We start from the raw sequence: 20,216 nt of genomic DNA on the forward strand, positions 1-20,216 counted from the left end.
TTCCAAAACATTAAAAAACCCAGGTTCTGTTTGATTGAAAGTGACAAAGATTTCTGTTTGAAAAGCGTCGTATGCGTAAAAAAATGATAAAGATAATGTCGAATGTGGTTTTGAACGAGAACAGAAAGAAGCAGGGATTTTTTCATCCTGCAGGTCTGTGTTAATGCAGTATGCGTTCTGGCCGAAAAATTTCACTCCAGTTGCATCATCCACACTGTGGGATCCTCTCTCTCCTCTCACATTTGGTTTGGTGCTCGTGTGTGTGTGTGTGTGTATATATATACATGCACGCGTTGTGTGTGTTTGTTGGGTGTGTGCGTTTATGTCCTTCTCTCCACCCTGGCACAAAATCCTCAACTCAGCGCAGCACGCTCAGGCACCACAGTGTGTCCCAGTCCTTTAAGGACACATTACAATCAATTGAGTGTTTTGTCAAGGAGAATAGCAACATGTGTCGCAGTGGAGGCTGCAACTTAAAGTATACTCCAGAAGTGCAACACTGCACCCACCGCCCTTGTCCTGGCAGAGTCCAGAACTGCCAAGCAACAAGAGGTAAACAAGAGGTGGAGCCAGAGCAGGGAGAGTACAGTGAGTCTAATTTGTCAGGAGGACCGTTGTCAAGGCAGCGCAGCTTCTGTTGTCCATTATTATTGGATGGGATTGTCAGAAGGGGCCGGCTGATGACCAAGCAGGGAGCCAGTTAGTCACAGTGAGAGATGGCCGTATCAATTCAAAGGACGCAGCGTGTGAGGAAATCGCACATTGATTTAGCATGTCAATAGAAGATTTGGACTCATGATGCCTGTCAGGTGGGCGGAGTCCTCTGACCCCAGAGGTAAAAGTCAAATACTGACGAATTAAAGGTAATGTAAAGTGATGGATGTACCCACCCTTTCACGTAACCACACGTTCCACATACAGCAAAATGCGTTTCTAAGTAAATAGTACATATAAAGTGGATGTAAAGCAGCCATTGTCTTTAGGTTTTATTTTACTTTCACAAAAACTTTTCACGTCAACAGTTTATCACATCACTGCTGCTGTAAAGTAGTCCAGTCAGCATATTGTATTGTATTGTATTTTACAGCTTACAGTATGTGCTCAGAAGGATATTATAGTACTACATGCCAAAGCCATGACTCAGGAAGATAACAATGGCCATCTGTAAAGAGGCTTGCTACAGTATCAATTATTGGTTGTGAAGATTCCAGTTCCCACAGGGTGCTGAGGTCAGCAATATCAGACAATCAGCCTGGAAGCCCAACGGCCGTGATGGTCAACCAACCAGACAGAGTACACCTTAGATATGTTGAAAATCCTGTGTTTCAGTTTGTTTGTTTATTTGTTTATTAAAAGATTATTACCTTTTGAGGCAAATGCCTTAACTTTTGTTTATTTGTTTATTAAAAGATTATGCCTTAAACATGATAGTGTTTATAAAATTAACATAGTGGGATTCCTAAAGCTTTTGAAGACTTACTACATGAGATCCTAAAAGACTGTAGAGTTAAAACAGGAAGTCAGGAAGAACTCGTGTCTTTAAGAAAGAACTTATTCAGAACAGGTTTCCTTCAGGATGTGAGGCGCAAAGACTTGAAGTCTTGAATGTGTCGCTGAGCGCGGTTTAATGTCTTTGGCTAAAGCAAGAGTTCTAGTAATGGCTGCTGAATAGGACGAAAGATGTGTTCAATAATCAAAGGCAGGATTGAGAAGTCCATCAGAGAAGAGGGGTGTAGGTGCATTAGAACACAAGGATTGCACGTCACCCACTGGCAGCCTTGTTCTATAGGGGTTCCATGAGAATGGTACCATGCAGGTAGCTGCACTTTTAGAACAGATTCTCGTTGAACCAGAGGAACCTATGGTGAAGCTTGAACAACGGGTTGTTCCACTGATGTTACAATAGTGGGCTGACGACTAAAAAAGCAAGAGTGCTGACAATCAAACTTACATAGGTTGACTGTGAGTGTTAGCTTTGCTCTTCACTGCTTGTAAAATGTACAATGCGCTCCCTTTTAAATGCCAATATTGTAGTCAATATAAAACCACATGTGCTGTGTCTCACATTTAGTGATCAAGTGATTGCCTTTATGTGTGACTGCACTTCATTTGCATGTGGTTTTGGTTGTCCCGCTAATGAAAACGTTCCGCTCTCTGATGTGTGTAAACCTTCAACAGCCTCACAGTAACGGCACCGTGTGTACTGTTACCACATAGAGTGGCTGTGAGGAAAGTCAGTCAGGCTGTCATCACAGGACTGCGACTGATGTCCATCAGTTACATGTATCGGTCGATGACAACTTCACCTAGCACCAGTACAATCCACCCACATGGAGAAAGTCCATGATGGAAACCGCCAATTGGGATAAGAAAATGCAGCACGGGGTCAAGCCTGTGGAGACCAGTGGAGGGAGGCTTTGAAGGCCATGAAGTTAAGCAGCACAGCTCATGTGATAGTCTTTAAGAAGAAGAAGAGGAACTTTTGAACTTTATCAGGGGTCACTACAGCGGTGGTAGTCTGCATAGTGATTTGGCAGAGTTTTTATACCAGATGCCCTTCGCGCTTCAAGCTGGGAATTGGGGACTAGGTGGTTTCGAACCGCTTCGCCAACTTAACCCCCCTGCGACAGCCAAATAGCTGCTACTGGTTTTTTTTCTGGTTGTCTTTTTTGCATCATAACCTTTTACCAGCCCCTGGTTTTTTTTTTTTTTTTTTTTTTTTGTATTTCATGTAAAAAGGGCTTGATCACGTTTTCTTAAGTTTTACAGTGAGGTGGTTATGAATCTTCTGTGTGTGGACTTGGTGAACAAATTCTTTACCTTTACGATGTTTCCTTTTATCAGGCTTCGTCAGTCAGGAGGCAGTTTGATATATGAGAGCATTAAAAAAACACATGTTCAGTATCTATATGTACAGGATATGGAACTGACAGGTTACCCACACCTTATCAGTGGATTTGTTGTGTGCATACATACATGGTATATGATGGAATCTATAAACATACCATAGTGTAACCATGTGAGGCATCTACCAGGGTCATTTTAATACAAATTACCAGAGAAAAAAGAAGCTGTTGTTGTTTTATCACTGTGGTCCACCAACAGACAGGGTGTACTCTCGCTGGTTCAATTCACTGTTTCCCCATCTTTCTTCATGCCTATTTCATGTCCCCCAATTAAATATGCACTACGCTGACTTGTAAAAGGAGTGTGGGAATGGAGGTTAGGGCTTTTCAAAGATCTTTCTCAATTATTCAAGGCCAAGTTTGATTCAGAAAATGGAGGATTAATAAGTCATGTAGAAGTTTTCAAGGGTTTGGTGTGGTGGCTGATACACGCAGCCATGTATATAACACACACATATATATATATAACCTAATATAAACTAAGTTTTCTTGATCAAAGTACTGATGCTGTGAACATAGTATGAAGCTTGGTTAAAAAAAAAGTGCCAGTCAGGGAAATCAGACGATCATCATTCAAACTACTTTTGTATCATGCTGACAGAACATACAACAAGTCTTTGTCCTGTCCTCCATATAGTCATACAACAAGTCTTTGTCCTGTCCTCCTGGCCAAGGAAGGCAGAGCGACTAAAGCCTATCGCTGCAGAGGGAGATGGTGCAAGAGTGAGTAAAACGACATAAAGCTCATGACAGAGAGTAAGAGAGAGGGAGGGGGGCAGAAACGGAGAACAAGAGAGATGTCGAAACACAGATGATGTAAGGGAATGTCTTAAAAAGAGGCAAGGGAGACTCATGAAAGAAAGTTAAGGTGGGGGTGGCACACAAAGACAGTCAGGGAATATCAAGAACCGCAGCAATATAAAAGAAAGACAGCAGAGATTGCTAAGACAGGTGCAGACTAAAAATGGAGATTGTTCAATGACAGGCACACGGTGAGCAAGAGGAAGAGGAGAAAAAAGGGACTGAACTGGGGGGAAAAACTGACAAGCAGGAAAAGAAAATGACATCTGAGTGAGAGGCAGAAGGAGTAAGGGAGTCCCAGAGACAGATGTCGCCTTCGCTGGCCCCGGCAGATTGATAGCTTCTGGCACAGTTCCATGCCAGGCTCCGACCCCTCTGTCCTCTGCCGTAATTTATAGGCTGCATTTTGTCAGATTTAAGTACTACTCTGTGGTCATCATGGCCCGAGAAGGAGATTGACCTTCGAAGGATTGCACCAAAATTAGACCCCTGCAGCTCCCCACTATTCAAGGAGTAAGTAGGCAAGTACACTGCCTATTAACACAATCTTAAATGTCATCTTTTCACCCTCTAATGTTTTACATAAACACTATAAAAGTTGCTTACTCATCAGCTGGAGACACTCAAAGGTATTTTAGGTGATACTGAAACTTCTGATTTTGGCCACATTCAGCTGATGCCAGTGCCACTCAGCAGCACTGTTGTCAACCACTGCACATTACGTGTGTGTTACCTGTGTTTGCATCAGTGTCACCGCACAAACTCCCAGGGACGTTGTGTTTGATGTTAAATGAGGTGCCGAGGCGCAAAAAGACAGATAAAAATAATAATAATAATAACAGTGCCAAGATTATATCAAATCTCAAGTATTTCTTAATTACGCCACAAAAAATATTTAATAATATAATATTATTTGGTTTATTTTTCAGAGAGAACCAGCAGTAATTTTTATTCAGTGAAACAAAACTGACACTTTTCAAATGTAACTATTTGGAGGAAAAAATTAAACTTGCAGAAATTCCTAGTAGAAGGATAGGAGAACAGGAAACTTACACCAGTAAAATTTTAAATATTTTGTTTTAAAAATAATTAATAACTTCCTCTTTTATATTGACTCCCGACTTTGTGTATCTTTGAAGCTCTGCTGCTCTCAGACGACCCGGGCAAGTTGCTTATTGCATGATTAGCGGCTACCTTCATAAATCAAGTTCTAATTTTGCACAGACTGTAGGCACAATCTTAATGAAAAGGGCACAGCAGAAGTTCGAACCTTGGTTTCTTGTGAAGTAAACTTGGCCCTGAGAGAAACTGGAGTGTGACTTCTGCTAGACTAACTTTGCTAGGACGTCAGTGGCCTGTGCCGTGCTTCTGCTGGGCCATTGGTTGTGTTTCCTCAACGCACAAATCAGACCAGGGAATGGTCTGGACAGAATGCCTTCAGCAAACTATTACAGATTTGCAATTTAATGGCTTTTGAGGTCTCTACCAGCACTTTGCAGGTTCCCAATGAGACCGAGCCTATTAGTTTTCTCTTTTAATCACAGAACAGGAGATGGGAATCCTGGCCAAGCCTATACGTATGCTGTGTCATTTAATGTGGACTGATTTCATGGGGTTTATAGACAGTGATCCAGCTGTCTGGGTACCGTTTGATAACCTTAGATTCGAGTGTATGTGTGTGGGTGTGTGTACCTGCTAAAGCCATAATTGTGGGAGCGTTTTTCAGGTCCCTGCTTCTTATTTTGAGGTTGAAGACTGATTTGAACAAAGGACTCAGCCCAATTCTAAATTAAACCACATTAGAATTTGAGTGAGGATACTGATTAATATATTGATCAGTATATTTGGTATTGTAAAGGTTAGGGTAGGGGCTATAAAATGCTCTAAATGAAATGCCCATAAAACACAAATGTTTGTGAACTCGAGACAGAAATATTGATTTTATAAATTACCAACATTGTTTTTAATCAAAGTTTGTTTCTTTAAATTCTCTAAAATTATTCTTAACATTTTTTATTGTAATCTAAAGAAAAAAAACAATTTAGCACATATTAAAACTATTTTAATGATAAGATCCCATAATTTGTCCCTTACACGGATTAACCGTACGAGGGCTTCATGGACAGAAAGGATACATTTGATTTCAACATTACTTTCAACCCAGTCTTTTCCCATAGCTATAGTTTTCCTGATTAATGTGCCATCAATGCTAAATGTAAAAACTATCACTTCAATCTGCCTTTCATTGTCCTGATTTGTCCAGGAGGAAGCCAACCTTTTTAAATGAGCTGGATAAAAGTGACTGCCGAAGGGGAGGAATATGTATAATTATCTGCGACTGGAGTACCAACAAGGGGACTTTGAAAATCAACTTTATGCGCCAGCGGCTTCATTAGTCTGGCAACAACAGAATTTTCTTGGTCAGAAAGACACAGGTACCTGCAGAGCCTGTAACCACGTGAATTAATGCAGTTTCATGAAGCCAACCTGCAATCTGTTTGGGATTACAAGCTACTTTACATGCTAATGTTAATATGCTAATGTGTCAATGTTATTTTAGTGGATTAGTAGGTCATTTAAGAAATGGCTGCTTGCTGTTTTGTTGGTTTTATAACGCTCTACCTCATTAGAAAGGATGGATAACTGTGTTTACTTTGAAAAAGCCATGAATGTCTTTCATCTGTCCTTCCTTTATGGGAACTACTGGCCCGTGTTAGCTTTGCAAACATTTTAATTGTGTTAAATAGGGGGAAAAAAAGAAGGAGCGGCTGAAAACCCATTAATGTGTTTTATATACAGTAAGTGCGTTCTATTCCCGGGTTGGTGCTTTTGTTCACTTCGACAAAGGAGATGAAAGTCTCACCTTGAATCTTGGTGTTGTTGCGTATCCCGTACGCACCACTTCCTGGCGCCTGCTGTCCTATATACTGTCAGAATTACATTGCTCATCTTTGCATTTCTTTTCTCTCAATCCTCCTGATTCCCTGTGAAGGTCTCTCCCGTTCTGCCTCACTTTGTCGGCCTTACTTTTTCCCTGTGTTGCGCCGCTTCTGTGCATCACTTTCTCTCCCTCGGTCTGTCTGTCTAAGCGTCAGATAAGCTCACTGGGGGAGACTTTAGAGGACTCTCCATCTGTGTATAAATAGCTCTGGATGAATTATTGAGGGACCTGGGGTTGCTAATAATCCCACAGGACCCATCTGACAATGACACACAAGATGGAGGGAAAACAATTACGAAGGCTTTCTCCTTCAGAAGAGTGGGTATAGAGTTGGGGTGGGGGGTGTTTGGTGGCCTCTGGAGCCTCCTCACAGGGCCCAACATCTTGGCTAATAAACCCAATTAAGTCTCTGGAATCAATCTGAGCTCTGGGGGCGTCCTCTCTCTTCCTCCCCTGGACAGCATGCAACAACAGGAAATGTAATGATTCATGTACCCCCCCCCCCCCCCCCACACACACACACACCCACACACACACACATACACCCTTCTTCTACGTTCGCATTGTCCTTTCATCTCCATCTTTGCAGGTTGGCAAGGCGAATGGTACAGGACAGGATGTCCGCAGTGGCCGGATAATGGGACAGGGAGAGGAAAGGAGCAGAAAGGCGAGTGGAATGGAAAGGCAGAGATGCACAGAGGAATATTAATGGGAGTGTTTATCCTGTAAGTGTTTTACCAGAGGGACGACACATGGGGACACTTCCATGACAGGAGGAAAGCACTTTGTCTTCTTAGCGATATCCATTTATCTATCTTAATGATTAATCCAAAAACACAGACTCATGATTGGGTGGATTTGTCAGGCCACTGTCTGGACAGTGTGTAGGTCAGTTAGCTCTTCTGTCTGTAGAAAGTTTTCATTCCGTCCCATTCATCAGCTAAGCCCCATTTTGTTTTTACTCACCCACGATATAGAAAAACTCCTGTTGTAATTTTTCCGATATATCAATAGGCAGAGATTCTCTCAGTTTCTCAGCCTTGTTCATAAAAATCAAAGTTACCCGTTCTGTCTTCAGCATGAATGGACAATTTTATGCTCTGTTTCAGACACTTCTCACAACTGTAGCTATTGAGGTACAAGAAATGCCCAATTTGGATGTAATTCCAAAGAATTCCACGGTGGTACATTCTGTTTTGTTTTTGGGTTTCTTTTTTTTTTTTTGTTTTTTTTTTTATCCCGTGCCAGTGATACACAGTGGATATAAGAGAAAAGACAAATTGATCTGAAACATTTTATCCTTAAAAGTCTGTGTAGTCTGAGTGTCAGAGGAATATTTTTCATGTCCCATAATGTTCAAGGCACAGTTTTTGAGGTTTAAGGATCCCAAATATGCAGACTGGGGTAATTTAGGTATGAAAGTGCTGCAAAACCACATTGAATAATTGAAGCTGAATTTGGGCTCGGAAACGTTTCCTGACAAAATGGCTGAGGTCGGATGAAAGGGAGGTGATTGTTCTCAAGGCGTAGTGTTCATGTGGTTCCATAAGTGCATGGTGTGAGTGTGTGTATGTGCGACACCTTTTTCTGGGCTTTGAATTTTTTTTTTTTTCACAATTTCTTTTAGTTTGGATATAACATCTGAGCGTCCGGTGGACCCGGTTCATGTAGGTACTGTACGTGTGTGTGTGTACGTGTGCTTTCTGCCATGACCTTCCAGTGACTACGGTGTGATACGTGTTAAGGGGGCGTGGGTGGGTAGGGGCACTGTCTTAATGATGCATTTTCTACTCCATTGATTCAGTGGCTGTGCTCTCCAGTAAATCCTTCACATGCAACACATTAAAGCCGGCCCTTTTTCCTCCTTCGCCAATCGATTAGCAAAGCTTAGAGACAGCCACTCTGGGAAGCAGGACGAGAGATGGGACTTGTTATCTACAGGGAGTTTTCCCCACCACCACCACCACCACCACCACCCTGCCCAACTACCCACCCTTCCTCTTTCTATCTCTCTCTCCTTTTCTGTCTCACCCTCTCACTCACAATTTGAATTCATTTTACCTGTTTTTTAAAAAAAAAACTATTAAGTATCCGGCATCCAAATCTCCTGGGACAAATATTTTGTCTTTTGGAGATTCTTCGCTCAGCATTACTGTCTGAATGTAACAGTATACCAATAATATTTTTTGTGTTGTTAATGAATTCACCCAGAAATCCAACTTTACTTAATTTCCACTTAAGTGTATTGCTTTAATACTAAAAATACATAAACAGGTCATGAATGTTATAACTTATTTGCTAATAATCTAAACAATGAGATTGCATTGTAATTAATGGACTTTTAAAAAAAGGCAAGAAATGTGTTTTTATGAATGGTACATCACTTATCCATCACATAATTGTCTTCAGTCGTGGCTGCATCCTTACTCAAGTTTATTATTTCTCTAAAACAAAAGGAATTAAAAGGTCTGTGGGTTTTTTTTAATGCTTTAAAAGTTTTATGTGATACCATTACTAAGAGCGTCACACTAAAAATGGTCACTAGGAAATGGGTCTAGTGTTCTATTATTTCATACTGGAATAATTATAATATTAATAATTTACAGCAGCCAATTAAATATTTGAAAAAATATATTGAGAGAATGTTTGTCTGTTCCTGGAGAACTTGTCTAACTCTGCTGGGATTTTATTCCTTCTCATTTGTGGTTAATTTGGCTATTTTAAGATATTAATGTTGATAGGAATTTGATAGTCTTTTTTTTTTTAGATCTTGGGCAAAAAATTAAAATACAATATAATGGGGTCGTCAGGTTTATGGTCTGACTACCGTTTTCATGCTTCTTTTCTAAACACAAAAGGTGGTGAATTTCATTTTAAGAGCAAATGGAAAAGTGTTCTATTAGCCTGAGCACTCACAACTTAGAATACTTTTCCTAAGGTTAATATTTTAAAAGGGGGGTCATTGTTCTCTCTATTGAGCAAATGCTGTCCATGGTCAGACAATTTCAGTTGAACAACTGTAATTTTAAAGCCTCAAACAAAGTTACATGCCAGTTTTTCTGAGTCAGAGTTGCAGGGTTATGCAGTGTGGGGTTCCAGCCGTGCTGCAGTGTTTTAATGCTATTGACTCTTTCTAGGCTCCATCTTACCAAGATGTTCTGAAATATTTAAATGATCATTGGGATTTTCTGTCCATCTGTGGCTGGGAATAAAAGGACGGCGATAGAGGGGAGAGGAGGCACAGCCTCACACAGTCCCTGAATTAATAGGCAGCAGATAATTGGACAAGTCTGTGCAAAAGCATTGTCCCAACAGTTTGGGTGGCTTCAGGCAGTTCATTCTGGTGAGAAGTATTAAAGTATCCAGTTACAATGCAAAATGCTAACTCAGTTTGCATTAGCATTTATACATGTGGTATTGTTTTCAGTGGAGAACGTGGCGTTAAGAACATAGATTTGTTAGATCTAAATCTCATTTGGCGGTAATATGTTCATTTTAATGTAATTCCTATTGCCACCAGCTACTTATCGTAAAAGACAGAATTTCCACCAAGTCATGCAAAAGCTGTTATGGTATTTCTTACATAAATAATGGATAAACTGACTCCATGTTAAAGGTCACTCATATTGAGTGAAAAATCCACAGAGATCCACTCAACCCACCTCATCTCCTCTTTGATACATGGTCATTTAGAACGTGCACAGCTTTGAGTTTACACTGCTGCTTTTATTAGCGTTGTTTGGGTTGGAGGTATAGAGCCGTCCACTAATTAGAAGGTTGGTTACACTCCAGTCTGCATTTCAAATTAGCCTCAGGCCAAGATAATGAACCCCAAATTGCCACTGATGTTGCCTCATTGTAGCAGTGTATAGAAAGCAGTTGTCTATATAGAGGCACTCTTCTGTGAAGATGTGTGTGAATGGGTAAATGTGACTTGTAGTTTAAAGTGCTTCGCGTGGCCATAAAGACTGAAAAAGCACTATACAAATGCATTAACCATGTCTTAGCAGCTGTTTCCAGCACCGAGTTTTAAAGTTTAAAACTTTAAACCTTTCTGAGAAATCTGCGAGTCAAAGTTAGAAACAAGCTCAAAATACAGCTGCTGGCCAAAGTGCTCCTCCAAGGTTACGAGTTTGTTTACTAGCGTACTCGGTTATGATAAAAAATGCAGACTGATTGTTATACGTTAACATGACAATGCTAATGTTGCTCCCTGCCTAAAAACATGTCACATGACAGCAAATAGATTTTTTTCACATATTTGCATAAAGTAATAACTTGCACAAAAGTACCTGAAATATAACCAGCTTTGACATTAAAGCTCATTTTAGTTGAAATATGATTCCCACCCCCCACCATCCATCCATCTCATATACACACAGTCAACAAACATTCAATTTATCATCATTGTTACAAGTCAAATGCTGGCAGCAGCTCTAGTATCCGACTTAGACCCGTACTGGCCCAGGAGAGGGTGAGAGAGAGAGAGAAAGAGAGAGAGAGTGGGGGACAGAGCGAGATATAAGCTGTTTGTTGCTGTTGTCAATGCTGCCAATTTGGTTTTCCATCAGTTCAAATTCAAATCAACGGCAGTGCAGAGAGAGGATGTGTGAGAGAGAGATAGGAGTGGAAGGGTGGAGGGGGTGATGGGGTGGGAGGGCAAAAAGAAAGGAGGAGGTGACCAGCAGGAGAAAAGGCAGAATAGTGAGGGAACACTCCGTAAGACAGGGGAAGGGGTAAAAGTTAGATAAGATCACCTAGCTCCTGTGAACACCATCCCCCTGTGTCCTACACTCGCTTCTTATCTCAACTGCTGCAGACACCCTAAAGGGACACACACCAACCACGGGACAGAGAAAGAGAGAGAAAGAGGGGGTGGTTGGAAAGAAAGGAAACTAAGAGACAATATAAGATGAAAGTAAGTACCATGGGAATGGTGCTTACTTAACCGAAGGTAAAGAAGAAAGACACAAACTTCAGTCGTTAAACTGTCACCAGTGTTCATTTTAACGACTGCTGTGTTGGACACAGAGCTTTGACCTTGATTACTGTGTGAAACCTTGACTGGAAGATCCGTCTTTGCCAGGTTTTTATGGGCCCTAACTTACTGCAGGCGCAGCAAAGCTCTGGGCAGCGCAGGGGTTTCTTTGCTACTTTTAGACCGACACAGTTAACATTTTAATATTGGCAGACATCCCGACCTCCAAACAGTCATTTACGGGAGAGCCCTTCCCCACCCTTCTATCCTCATCCTCCCATAATAAATAGAAGGGACATCCTGGGTTTGTGACAAAAAGAATATGTAGATTACATTTACCATTTATGTCAACTTCATCTTATTTTGCAGACCAAGTTTAAATCAATTTAAAAGTTCTTTTAATTTTTAATGGAGTCACCATTAGCCACCTGCTTCAGTAGTAGAATCCACCCAAACCTCAACTCCCTGGTATTTTCATAAGCGTAAAAAAAATAGTAAAAGACTATACTACTCACCCTGATGCAAGAAGTAATTTATCTTTTTGTGTAGCTAGAAAATTATTCCTGCAAATTGGAAACATGTATTTTTAATAGTGCCCCTGCAGTTTTTCTTTGAATGAGAGGTGGTGAAAATATCCACTAATTTGTGTGGCCCGCTGTGGTTCACAGGTTGGTGCAGACAACTCTACAACCTGGATTTTGCGTTTAGTAAATTGTCCTAATAAGGACGTCATAGTGTTCACTCAGGACAGGTCTGGTGACGTTGGAAGGTAGTCACATATGTATTATAAGGACACTTGAGTGGATCAACACAGAAGATAAAGGAATAAATAGATTCATATAATTTGGTTTAAATGTTTCTTTTTTTTTTGTTGCTTATATGGTGTCACTTTCAGAGTTCAACTATAGTAAACTGGCCCTTTGGCAGGTATTATGTAAAAAGTATAAAACAATGACCAAATCACGAGATATATATAAAGGTATGTCTTTGTATGGTCATTTTTGCCATATTGAATTGCTGATTTTACTGAGACAGTGCATTTACCACGTTACCAAACCATGTTTTGATGTTGTATGCAGGTTATTTGGCTACGTCAGCATTGTTAATGTAACACAGCCTTAGACACTTGAAGTAGCAGTCAGATTCAGCAGCTGCAACAATGGCTGTGACACATTACTGAACCCAAAGACCTCATTACACTAAAACCTTGCTGAAATGAGTGGGAACAAAAACAAGGATCTGGAATGGAGATTCCTGACAGCTACAAGAAGACCAACAGATTTTAAACAGCCTAGCCACCATATGTTGGTGTCAAGTGGGCTGGAGTTTGTAAACTATGTGTGTTTTTTCCACAACTGCCTATATACCATATGGGCAACTTGTAACCACATATGGTCAATGTTGTTTGTTTCAAACGTGTGGTCACTTTGTCTCCATGACACTCAACATGAACATGCTAGCGGAATGTTAAACAAGAGAGCATCTGTACAACCAATGATCAGCTACCAAACCTACGACGTGTTCCTGAGTTCTCTTCCTAGAAAACTCAACGTTCTCAACACAGACTCAAAGATTCCGACACTTAGCTAAGGCCCTCAGGATCTGTTTCCTGTGAAACTTTCACTTTAAGCAAAACAACCTCCACTAGAAGCAATCGATACATTGAGTTAAAATTCAATGATAACTGTAGCTACTGTAACAGCTTAGACAGTGCTATTCCTCAGGTTCTGGAGTTAGCTGCCATACATTGGCAAATGATTGATCAGCTTCACATTGACATGTTTGAAATTACTCACGCTAAAATATTTATAATTATAATATGTGTTTCAAATGTGCTTCAGAAATGGTCATTTCAGAGAATGGAAACGCCACATCTAATTTATCCTACTCTAATGTAAGTAGGATAAATTAGGCATTTAGAGCGTGCACCTGCTGGCCAGTAGTTGTATTGCAGTGATAGGGTGGAACAGGAGAGGTATCATAAATACACTTTCAGATTTAATCACTGATGCGTTTTCGACACAAGCCTCAAAAAAGAATGGCGTCCATCCCACCGGAAGAGACGGATCAAAATGGACACGTCAAATGTACAATGGACACAATGTCTTCCATAGTGAGGAACACGCACCATTGCATCTCAGAGTGAAGATAAATCAGAGTTTGACAGTGTGTCTGAACATGTTGAACGGCTGGTAAAACACGGCCCCTGAGAGTCCGTCACTTTACTGCATTGTAAGTAAATGGTCGCGGATCTTGGAGCTGTGCTGTTTTATACCAACTCAAGGTGCCTTTCCTGAGAAAAGAGGTCACGTCCAGCTCTAGGCTGAGGTTCATACCACTGAGTGAAATCTGTGCCAAGTGAAAGGTTTTCCTCATTTCCACGTTCAAAGTTCTTTATTTGTCATATGTACCCTGAAATACTGCTCTAGAATGGGACTACAGGACAGACAGGAAACAGTTACAGACTGGGAAGATTTGAATTTTTGAGTGGAGGTGGAAGGTGAAGTTTCTCCCTCCTGCCTGTGTTGAGTTGATCAGGGTCATCACACTCACCTGTGTCTTTGTCGTTAGTATCACTCGTGTCACCTGGTGCCCTGGGTAAATAAACCTCTCTGCCTCACACAGGGCTTGGTGGCTCATTGTTCAGTGGGTGTTGGTTTATCATGTAGCTCTTGTTTTTCTGTTTTGTTTTGTTTTATATCATTTTCTTGCTTTGTGTTTAAGTTTAGTGTTTTGCTCCTCTGTGGTCCTGGTCATTCTCACCTGGTCCTTTAAATCCCATTGGTGGATATATTGAAGTTTTTGAACGATGAACATTTCCTGAAACTAAGAATCACCTTTCGAGTTCTGCACATGGATCCCACCTGCTCCCTGACTCCAACCCAAAAAATGTAACGTTTTGATTCACTTAAAACTAATAATAATTTACCACCAAATATGTTTCTAAACTCTCCACAATAAAAGTCTTACCATTAGAGCTGTGTGCCTTTGAACTCTATCTCAAAGAGTAATAGACATTTAGCTGTGTACATACTGCAGTGTATTTAATGGGATTCTGTGCTTCAAACATGAGTGAGTGAGTGAATGTCAGGCGTGTAAATCAGAACTCTGCATGCGCTTCCTGTGGGACGGTGCCTGCATGTAGCGTTAACACGACAGGCCCAGAGAGGATGCGGACGTAGCCAAGCTGTCAGTGGCCAGCTCCCACTTTTCCTAATGAGAGAGAGGCCGTTAATTAAAAACACCAACAGGCAGAGCTCCCCAGTGTCCCGCCATCAGGACGACCCAGGGTTAAAGACATAGAGCCAGGAGGATGGAAAGCACGCTGCTTCTACATACAGTACATCCTGCTGCCCTCAACAATAAATAGCCCCCAGTATGTTAAAAGAACAAAGTGACGCGCCACTGTGAAAGGCTGTGGTGGTTTGTGATTTTTTTTTTCTTCTCAAACTGCAGTATTTGGATTCCAGGGAAGGGGCCTGTGATATATATATGTATATATATATTTAGTCCTGTTTCCACATAGTTCTCCTTGTGTACCTTTTATTTATTGCTTTATTTATTTACTCTGCATCAGAATTTCAAAACAAACACCTGTATTTACAGCATGAGGGCAATTTCCCTGAAAGTGATTCATGTGGCCGCAGCTCTATTGTGCAGTCGTCGTTGCCAGTGTTTTATTAAACTGTCAAACACGTGAATCATTAGTCTTGATCCACAGAGTGACAGTTTGTCAGTTCTCTGACAGTGGCATGTGCCCCGCTGTCGACAGGAGGACGGTGAGGGAACGGCTTACACATTCCCTACGGCTTCTTCGCCTTCCTTGCCTCCTGCGTCTCCATCTTCTTTCCACCCCCACATGTCAGCCCAGGTGCTAACAAAACCGAGGATTGTGGGTAGTCTTGGAACATATGGAGCAGAGAGATGGAGAAATGAAGGGTGGAGGGAGGGGAGAAGGGGTGGGGGAGAAGCTGTCAGGGAAATGTCTCTCCCTGTCACAGCAGCCAGAGGAGTGCGATGGACAAATGCATAACTGCTATTCCAGACCAGAGTGGAAGCACTTTTAGATTCAATGCTTTTTGCGGGTAGAGGCTTTTTATGCAAACTGATCTTGAATTCTTTTGTTTTGTTTTGTTTTTTTGCTCCCTATTTTATTTGTAGCTCTGTTTGATGATATGTATTGTGTTTATATATTCTGTTTATACAGATGCTGAAATGCTGTTCACTGTACAGAAATATTCAGAGGCGCAACCAAGACGCGAGCAAAGTCTCTGGGAAACAGTGACAGAGTTTTAGAGCTGTGATTACAGGCGTACTTTTTGTCTCACTCTTTGTGTGTGTGTGTGGGGGGGGACTTACTGATAATAGCTGAAGCCCATCCCTCCTTTTGTTTCTCTTATATACTGCAATCAATTCACACAACTTTTCTCTTACTCTCTCTCCCTCCTTCTGTCTCCCTGTCTCATGTAGGCTGTGCCTTCCTCACCTACTGTGCCAGAGAGTCAGCCCTGAAAGCCCAGAACGCGTTGCATGAGCAGAAGACCCTGCCAGGGGTAAGTTAAAGGCCGCGCTCCCCATGTTGATCCAAAAGAAACACCCAGAGAAACACATTGTTAGACGGGTTGTTATTATTATTTTTCAAATCAAAGGGGTCTAACGTCTTCATCTCGCTTGTCATGTACTGTTTATCACTGACTGTGCACCAGAGCCACAGCCCTGCCTTTTCTTCAGCATCCCTCCTCATCCTCCTCCTGCCCCCACCCCCTCCCACACGTACCCTTGTCCTCGCTTCCCTTCCTCTCTCTTCACTTTGACTGTCACACACGCAAACCCATAGGGAGGAACCACACACAGCATCACATCATAGGCCTACTATTTATAGTTCTTTTCTCCAGTTTGTGTAAATGAGTGTGTGCCCTGTGTGGGTGGTTGGGTGGGTGTGTGTGTGTGTGTGTGTGTTTGCATGCATCAGATTGTGGGCAAGTTTGAGAGATAGACAGAGAAGAATGTGTGTATGTGGTGTGTAGGCTATTGGTACATTTATGTGCACGCTATGCACGAGGCCCAGTGCTGGCTGCTACATGGTCGTGCATCACGGACGTGCATCATCACAGCCTGTCATCCCGGCAGATGCTGTGGATTTTGTCACGCACATAATGTATACAATGCAACTGGATGACACGTTTTAATGTACTATCGTTGCATGTACGACAGGGTGAAATACGACAGTATGCAGAACAGTGTGTATTGTGTGTGCGCGTGCCTGCATGCAAGAGATAATATGGATTGTGAGCTGTTTCTTCGGTGCATATATGATTTAATGAGTAAATATTTGTGTTGCCGTGTGGGCGTGAATATCTTACAATGCATATAACGTATGACATGCTTAAGTATGCATGCAGCTGAACGTGCATGCATCCGTGCTCACGTTTAGGACGCCACTTAAAAACGGCGCACACACACACACACTACCCCGCATGTGCGTATGTGTGCATTAGTGAAGTTTTGATGCATCTCTGTCAGGCCTGACTCAGTTTGTTCTGCTCGTTTTTAATGACGCCTCCAGGGAAGCTGACAGTCGCCGTGTTGTGCGCGCAGCCTTTGATGTGAGTGATTATGACATCACAGACTTGCAGCTGAGAAGAGCGGAGGAGTTGGGATCTGTGCTTCCCTTTTTTTTTTTTTTTTAAACTTCCCACTGGCATATTATTCAGAAAGAAGAAAGTAAGGGAGGAAGAGACGGAGGCATGAAAAGAGAGAAAAAGAGGAGAGATTAAATATTTGGCTAAAACCAAAATGCGATTGTGTGTTCACACAAACTGTTCTTCCAACTGATGTCTTTTCCTTTGTTGCTGTTGTTTTACATCCATCAATATATGAGAACAAAAGTGACTGTTTTATTATCACTGTCTTCGCCTCTTCAATGTAAATTGATGGTATTTGGCTTCACGTGCTAGCCATGTATTAACAGCAAGTTAGAGTCATCAGTCAGCTCTGCCTCTGCCAGTGAAGGACAGTCTCATGGTTTCATTTGATTGATGGTAAGTGTTAACTAAACAAAAGTAATGCCACAGAACAGACCTAGATGCTCAACAAACCCTGAAGCCAAGCATTCTGAGGAGCAGACCAGGAGACTGTCTTTTGTTGCTGGAGGAGGTAAAGGCAGCAAAACAGAATAAATGAGTTCATTAGAAACAGAGCGAGGACTTGGCCCTGGGAAAGGAGTTGAACATTTTATAGCACATGACTTAACCCACTTTCCTTTTCCTTTTTTTTTTGCACTTACCTTTCTTTTTTCACTTTTAATCCTCCACTCAGGGCAACACAACCCAAACCCTGAAAATTAAATCCCTCCATTTCGTCTCGAAGCCTCTTTACCTTTCACTTCAGGTCCTGATGTGTGTTTTGTCAACAAAGTTGCTCCCCCCCCCCCTTTTTTTTTTGCCATCTTTTTCTTTTGCTGCCAGGTGAGCCAAGAGAAGAGGGGATTTGACTTCCTAGTGGAAATGGCCTGTAAGCATCGCTGTAGGCTGTTGGTGTAACTCAGACAAAGTGTGTATGTGTGTATGTGTGTACGAGTGTGTGCAGCAGTGTCAGGAGAGAGCTTGGGTAAACAGACGACAAGCAAAAATGCACCGACATTGAACTACTCCTCACAGGCGACAAACCGTTTTCACCTCCTGTGCTCCATTATAATGATAGAAACGGAGCCATGAAGAATAATGTTTAAAAATAAATTAATTATCTCCTGATATAATTAAAAGGAGTTGTGATGGCACCGGTACCAGCCGTTTGAGGACAAAATTTCCTTGATGATAAATCAACAGCAGCAGAACATTGTCTAAATCATGGGTGCATGAATAAACAGGCTTTCTGAGTGCAGGTCCAGTCCAGTGCACATTGTTTTATAGGAGCAAAGCACCAGATTACTCTACTATATATTTTCCCTTTCTCCCTTTCATTTCTTCTTCCTACAAATGAAAATTCAGTGGATATATCGGTTACTATGACAGCTTTTGGTTACAAAATGCTCACAACCAAAATCACAAAGAACCTGAGTAAAATAAATAAAATAAAGTTTTAGTGTTGTATCGTGTTTATTTGCACACATCTCAAGAAAACTGAATATTTGTGTAGCTGGGAAGAGTACGCTTAAAGTTGAATGATGCAACTGCTGAAGGTTGAATTAGAAAATTGGTTCCCAATGTGGGGGGCTGGACCCCCTGGAGGCCGTGAAAATGGAAATGAACCAAGTGTTTCAATCTCACAACTGCAGCCCTGATTCAAAGACTTCCTAAGGCATGCCCTTGAAAATAATGACAACGTCACACATTTAGTCATTGATGTTGCAATAACATAAACGGAAAATGTATAAAATGTATAATGAGAAAAGCAGTTTCTACCTTGTTTATCTGGTGGGCGGGTTTGTCTTCAGTCCTTCCTAAACGAAGAGGCTCAGAGCAGAAGTTTGGGAACCACTGATTAACAGGGCTAGTATATGCTGCCAACGACGTTACAGTTTAAAAAGTTGTGTGTATTGTGCTGGAGCTGAATCAATAGTGCTTTTTTTAAAAATAATTCCCAGAAAGTGACACACATGCACCGACGTGCGGGTGCTCACTGTACTCTAGAGAGAGCTCGACAATAGAACCTGACGATGGACACTCACATGGGGACGTGACTTAAAAGGTGTTCTGCTGCTACAGAACTGATATAAAGCTTGTATGTATTCCTTCCCCTTTGGATTATCTTCAGTTGCAGTGTTTGTTTATTTATAACTCCTGCGGAATTGCGCCGTATATGTTTTTACACCAAGGCAATACACAGCTTAATGTTTGTGCGTGGTGATTTTAGAGCAGCAGTTTTTTTCTCTAACTGATGGTATTTCTGTTAATATTTGATATGAAAACGTGTGAAAACCCATCCTGTGCCTTTTGTGGAAACACTTTCAAAGTGTTGTTGTTTGTGGAACTGCAATGTCTGCAACATGAAATGCAAATGAAAGAGATTCCACGGTTCTCAGGATGATAAACTGGGGAGTTTTATTTTCTTTCTTTGAGAGGGTATGTGAGACAGGCCAGAAATGGGGCGCGTCCCTAACGTCAGGCCCCCGGCTGGTGTGTTTGTGATCTTGCGCTCCAGTTTCAGGCTCATACTACAGTGAGAGGCATTAAAAAGCCTCTATTGATTCTGGCAAAAATCCTCGCGAGTGGGAAGTATGTGATTTTGTGCGAGCACGTGTACAGTATGTGGTTTTTGGAGTGTGTGCGTGTACAATTGGAGTGAGTTGAAAATAGCAAAGCCGCAAATTCTCCTGCACGCGCATATTTTTCACATGCAAAAATAAATAAATAAATGGGTTTAAAAAAATTGGCTTCCAATCAAAGGCGCTGTCAGATATAGAGTACAGTCTTCGATTTCACCTTGTGCCCCCCCCACGCAGTGCCTACAGTACGAGGAGTATGACATTCTTGAATACTTGAAGTGAAACAATGTGCAGGTACAAAACACAACTCTGTTAAATGACGTCATGTAGCAGTAACACAACTCTTCCATTCAAGGAATAAATGGAAAGGCAGAGAGATGAGAA

At 41.5% G+C, this 20,216-nt stretch overlaps 1 protein-coding gene across 8 annotated transcripts in view; it reads left to right on the top strand.

Moving 5' to 3' along the window:
* Positions 1–20,216, top strand: part of celf4 (CUGBP, Elav-like family member 4) — a 74,910-nt gene that overhangs the window by 5,826 nt on the left and 48,868 nt on the right. For all 8 annotated transcript variants that reach the window (XM_017036686.2, XM_017036683.2, XM_008320418.3 and 5 more), the window contains exon 2: positions 16,097–16,179. In XM_017036686.2, the coding sequence (XP_016892175.1) occupies positions 16,097–16,179 (83 nt within the window). The remainder of the gene's footprint in view (positions 1–16,096; positions 16,180–20,216) is intronic.

This window comes from Cynoglossus semilaevis, chromosome 11 (genome assembly GCF_000523025.1).
Source record: "Cynoglossus semilaevis isolate Cse_v1.0 chromosome 11, Cse_v1.0, whole genome shotgun sequence".
Classification (NCBI taxonomy): Eukaryota; Metazoa; Chordata; class Actinopteri; order Pleuronectiformes; family Cynoglossidae; genus Cynoglossus; species Cynoglossus semilaevis.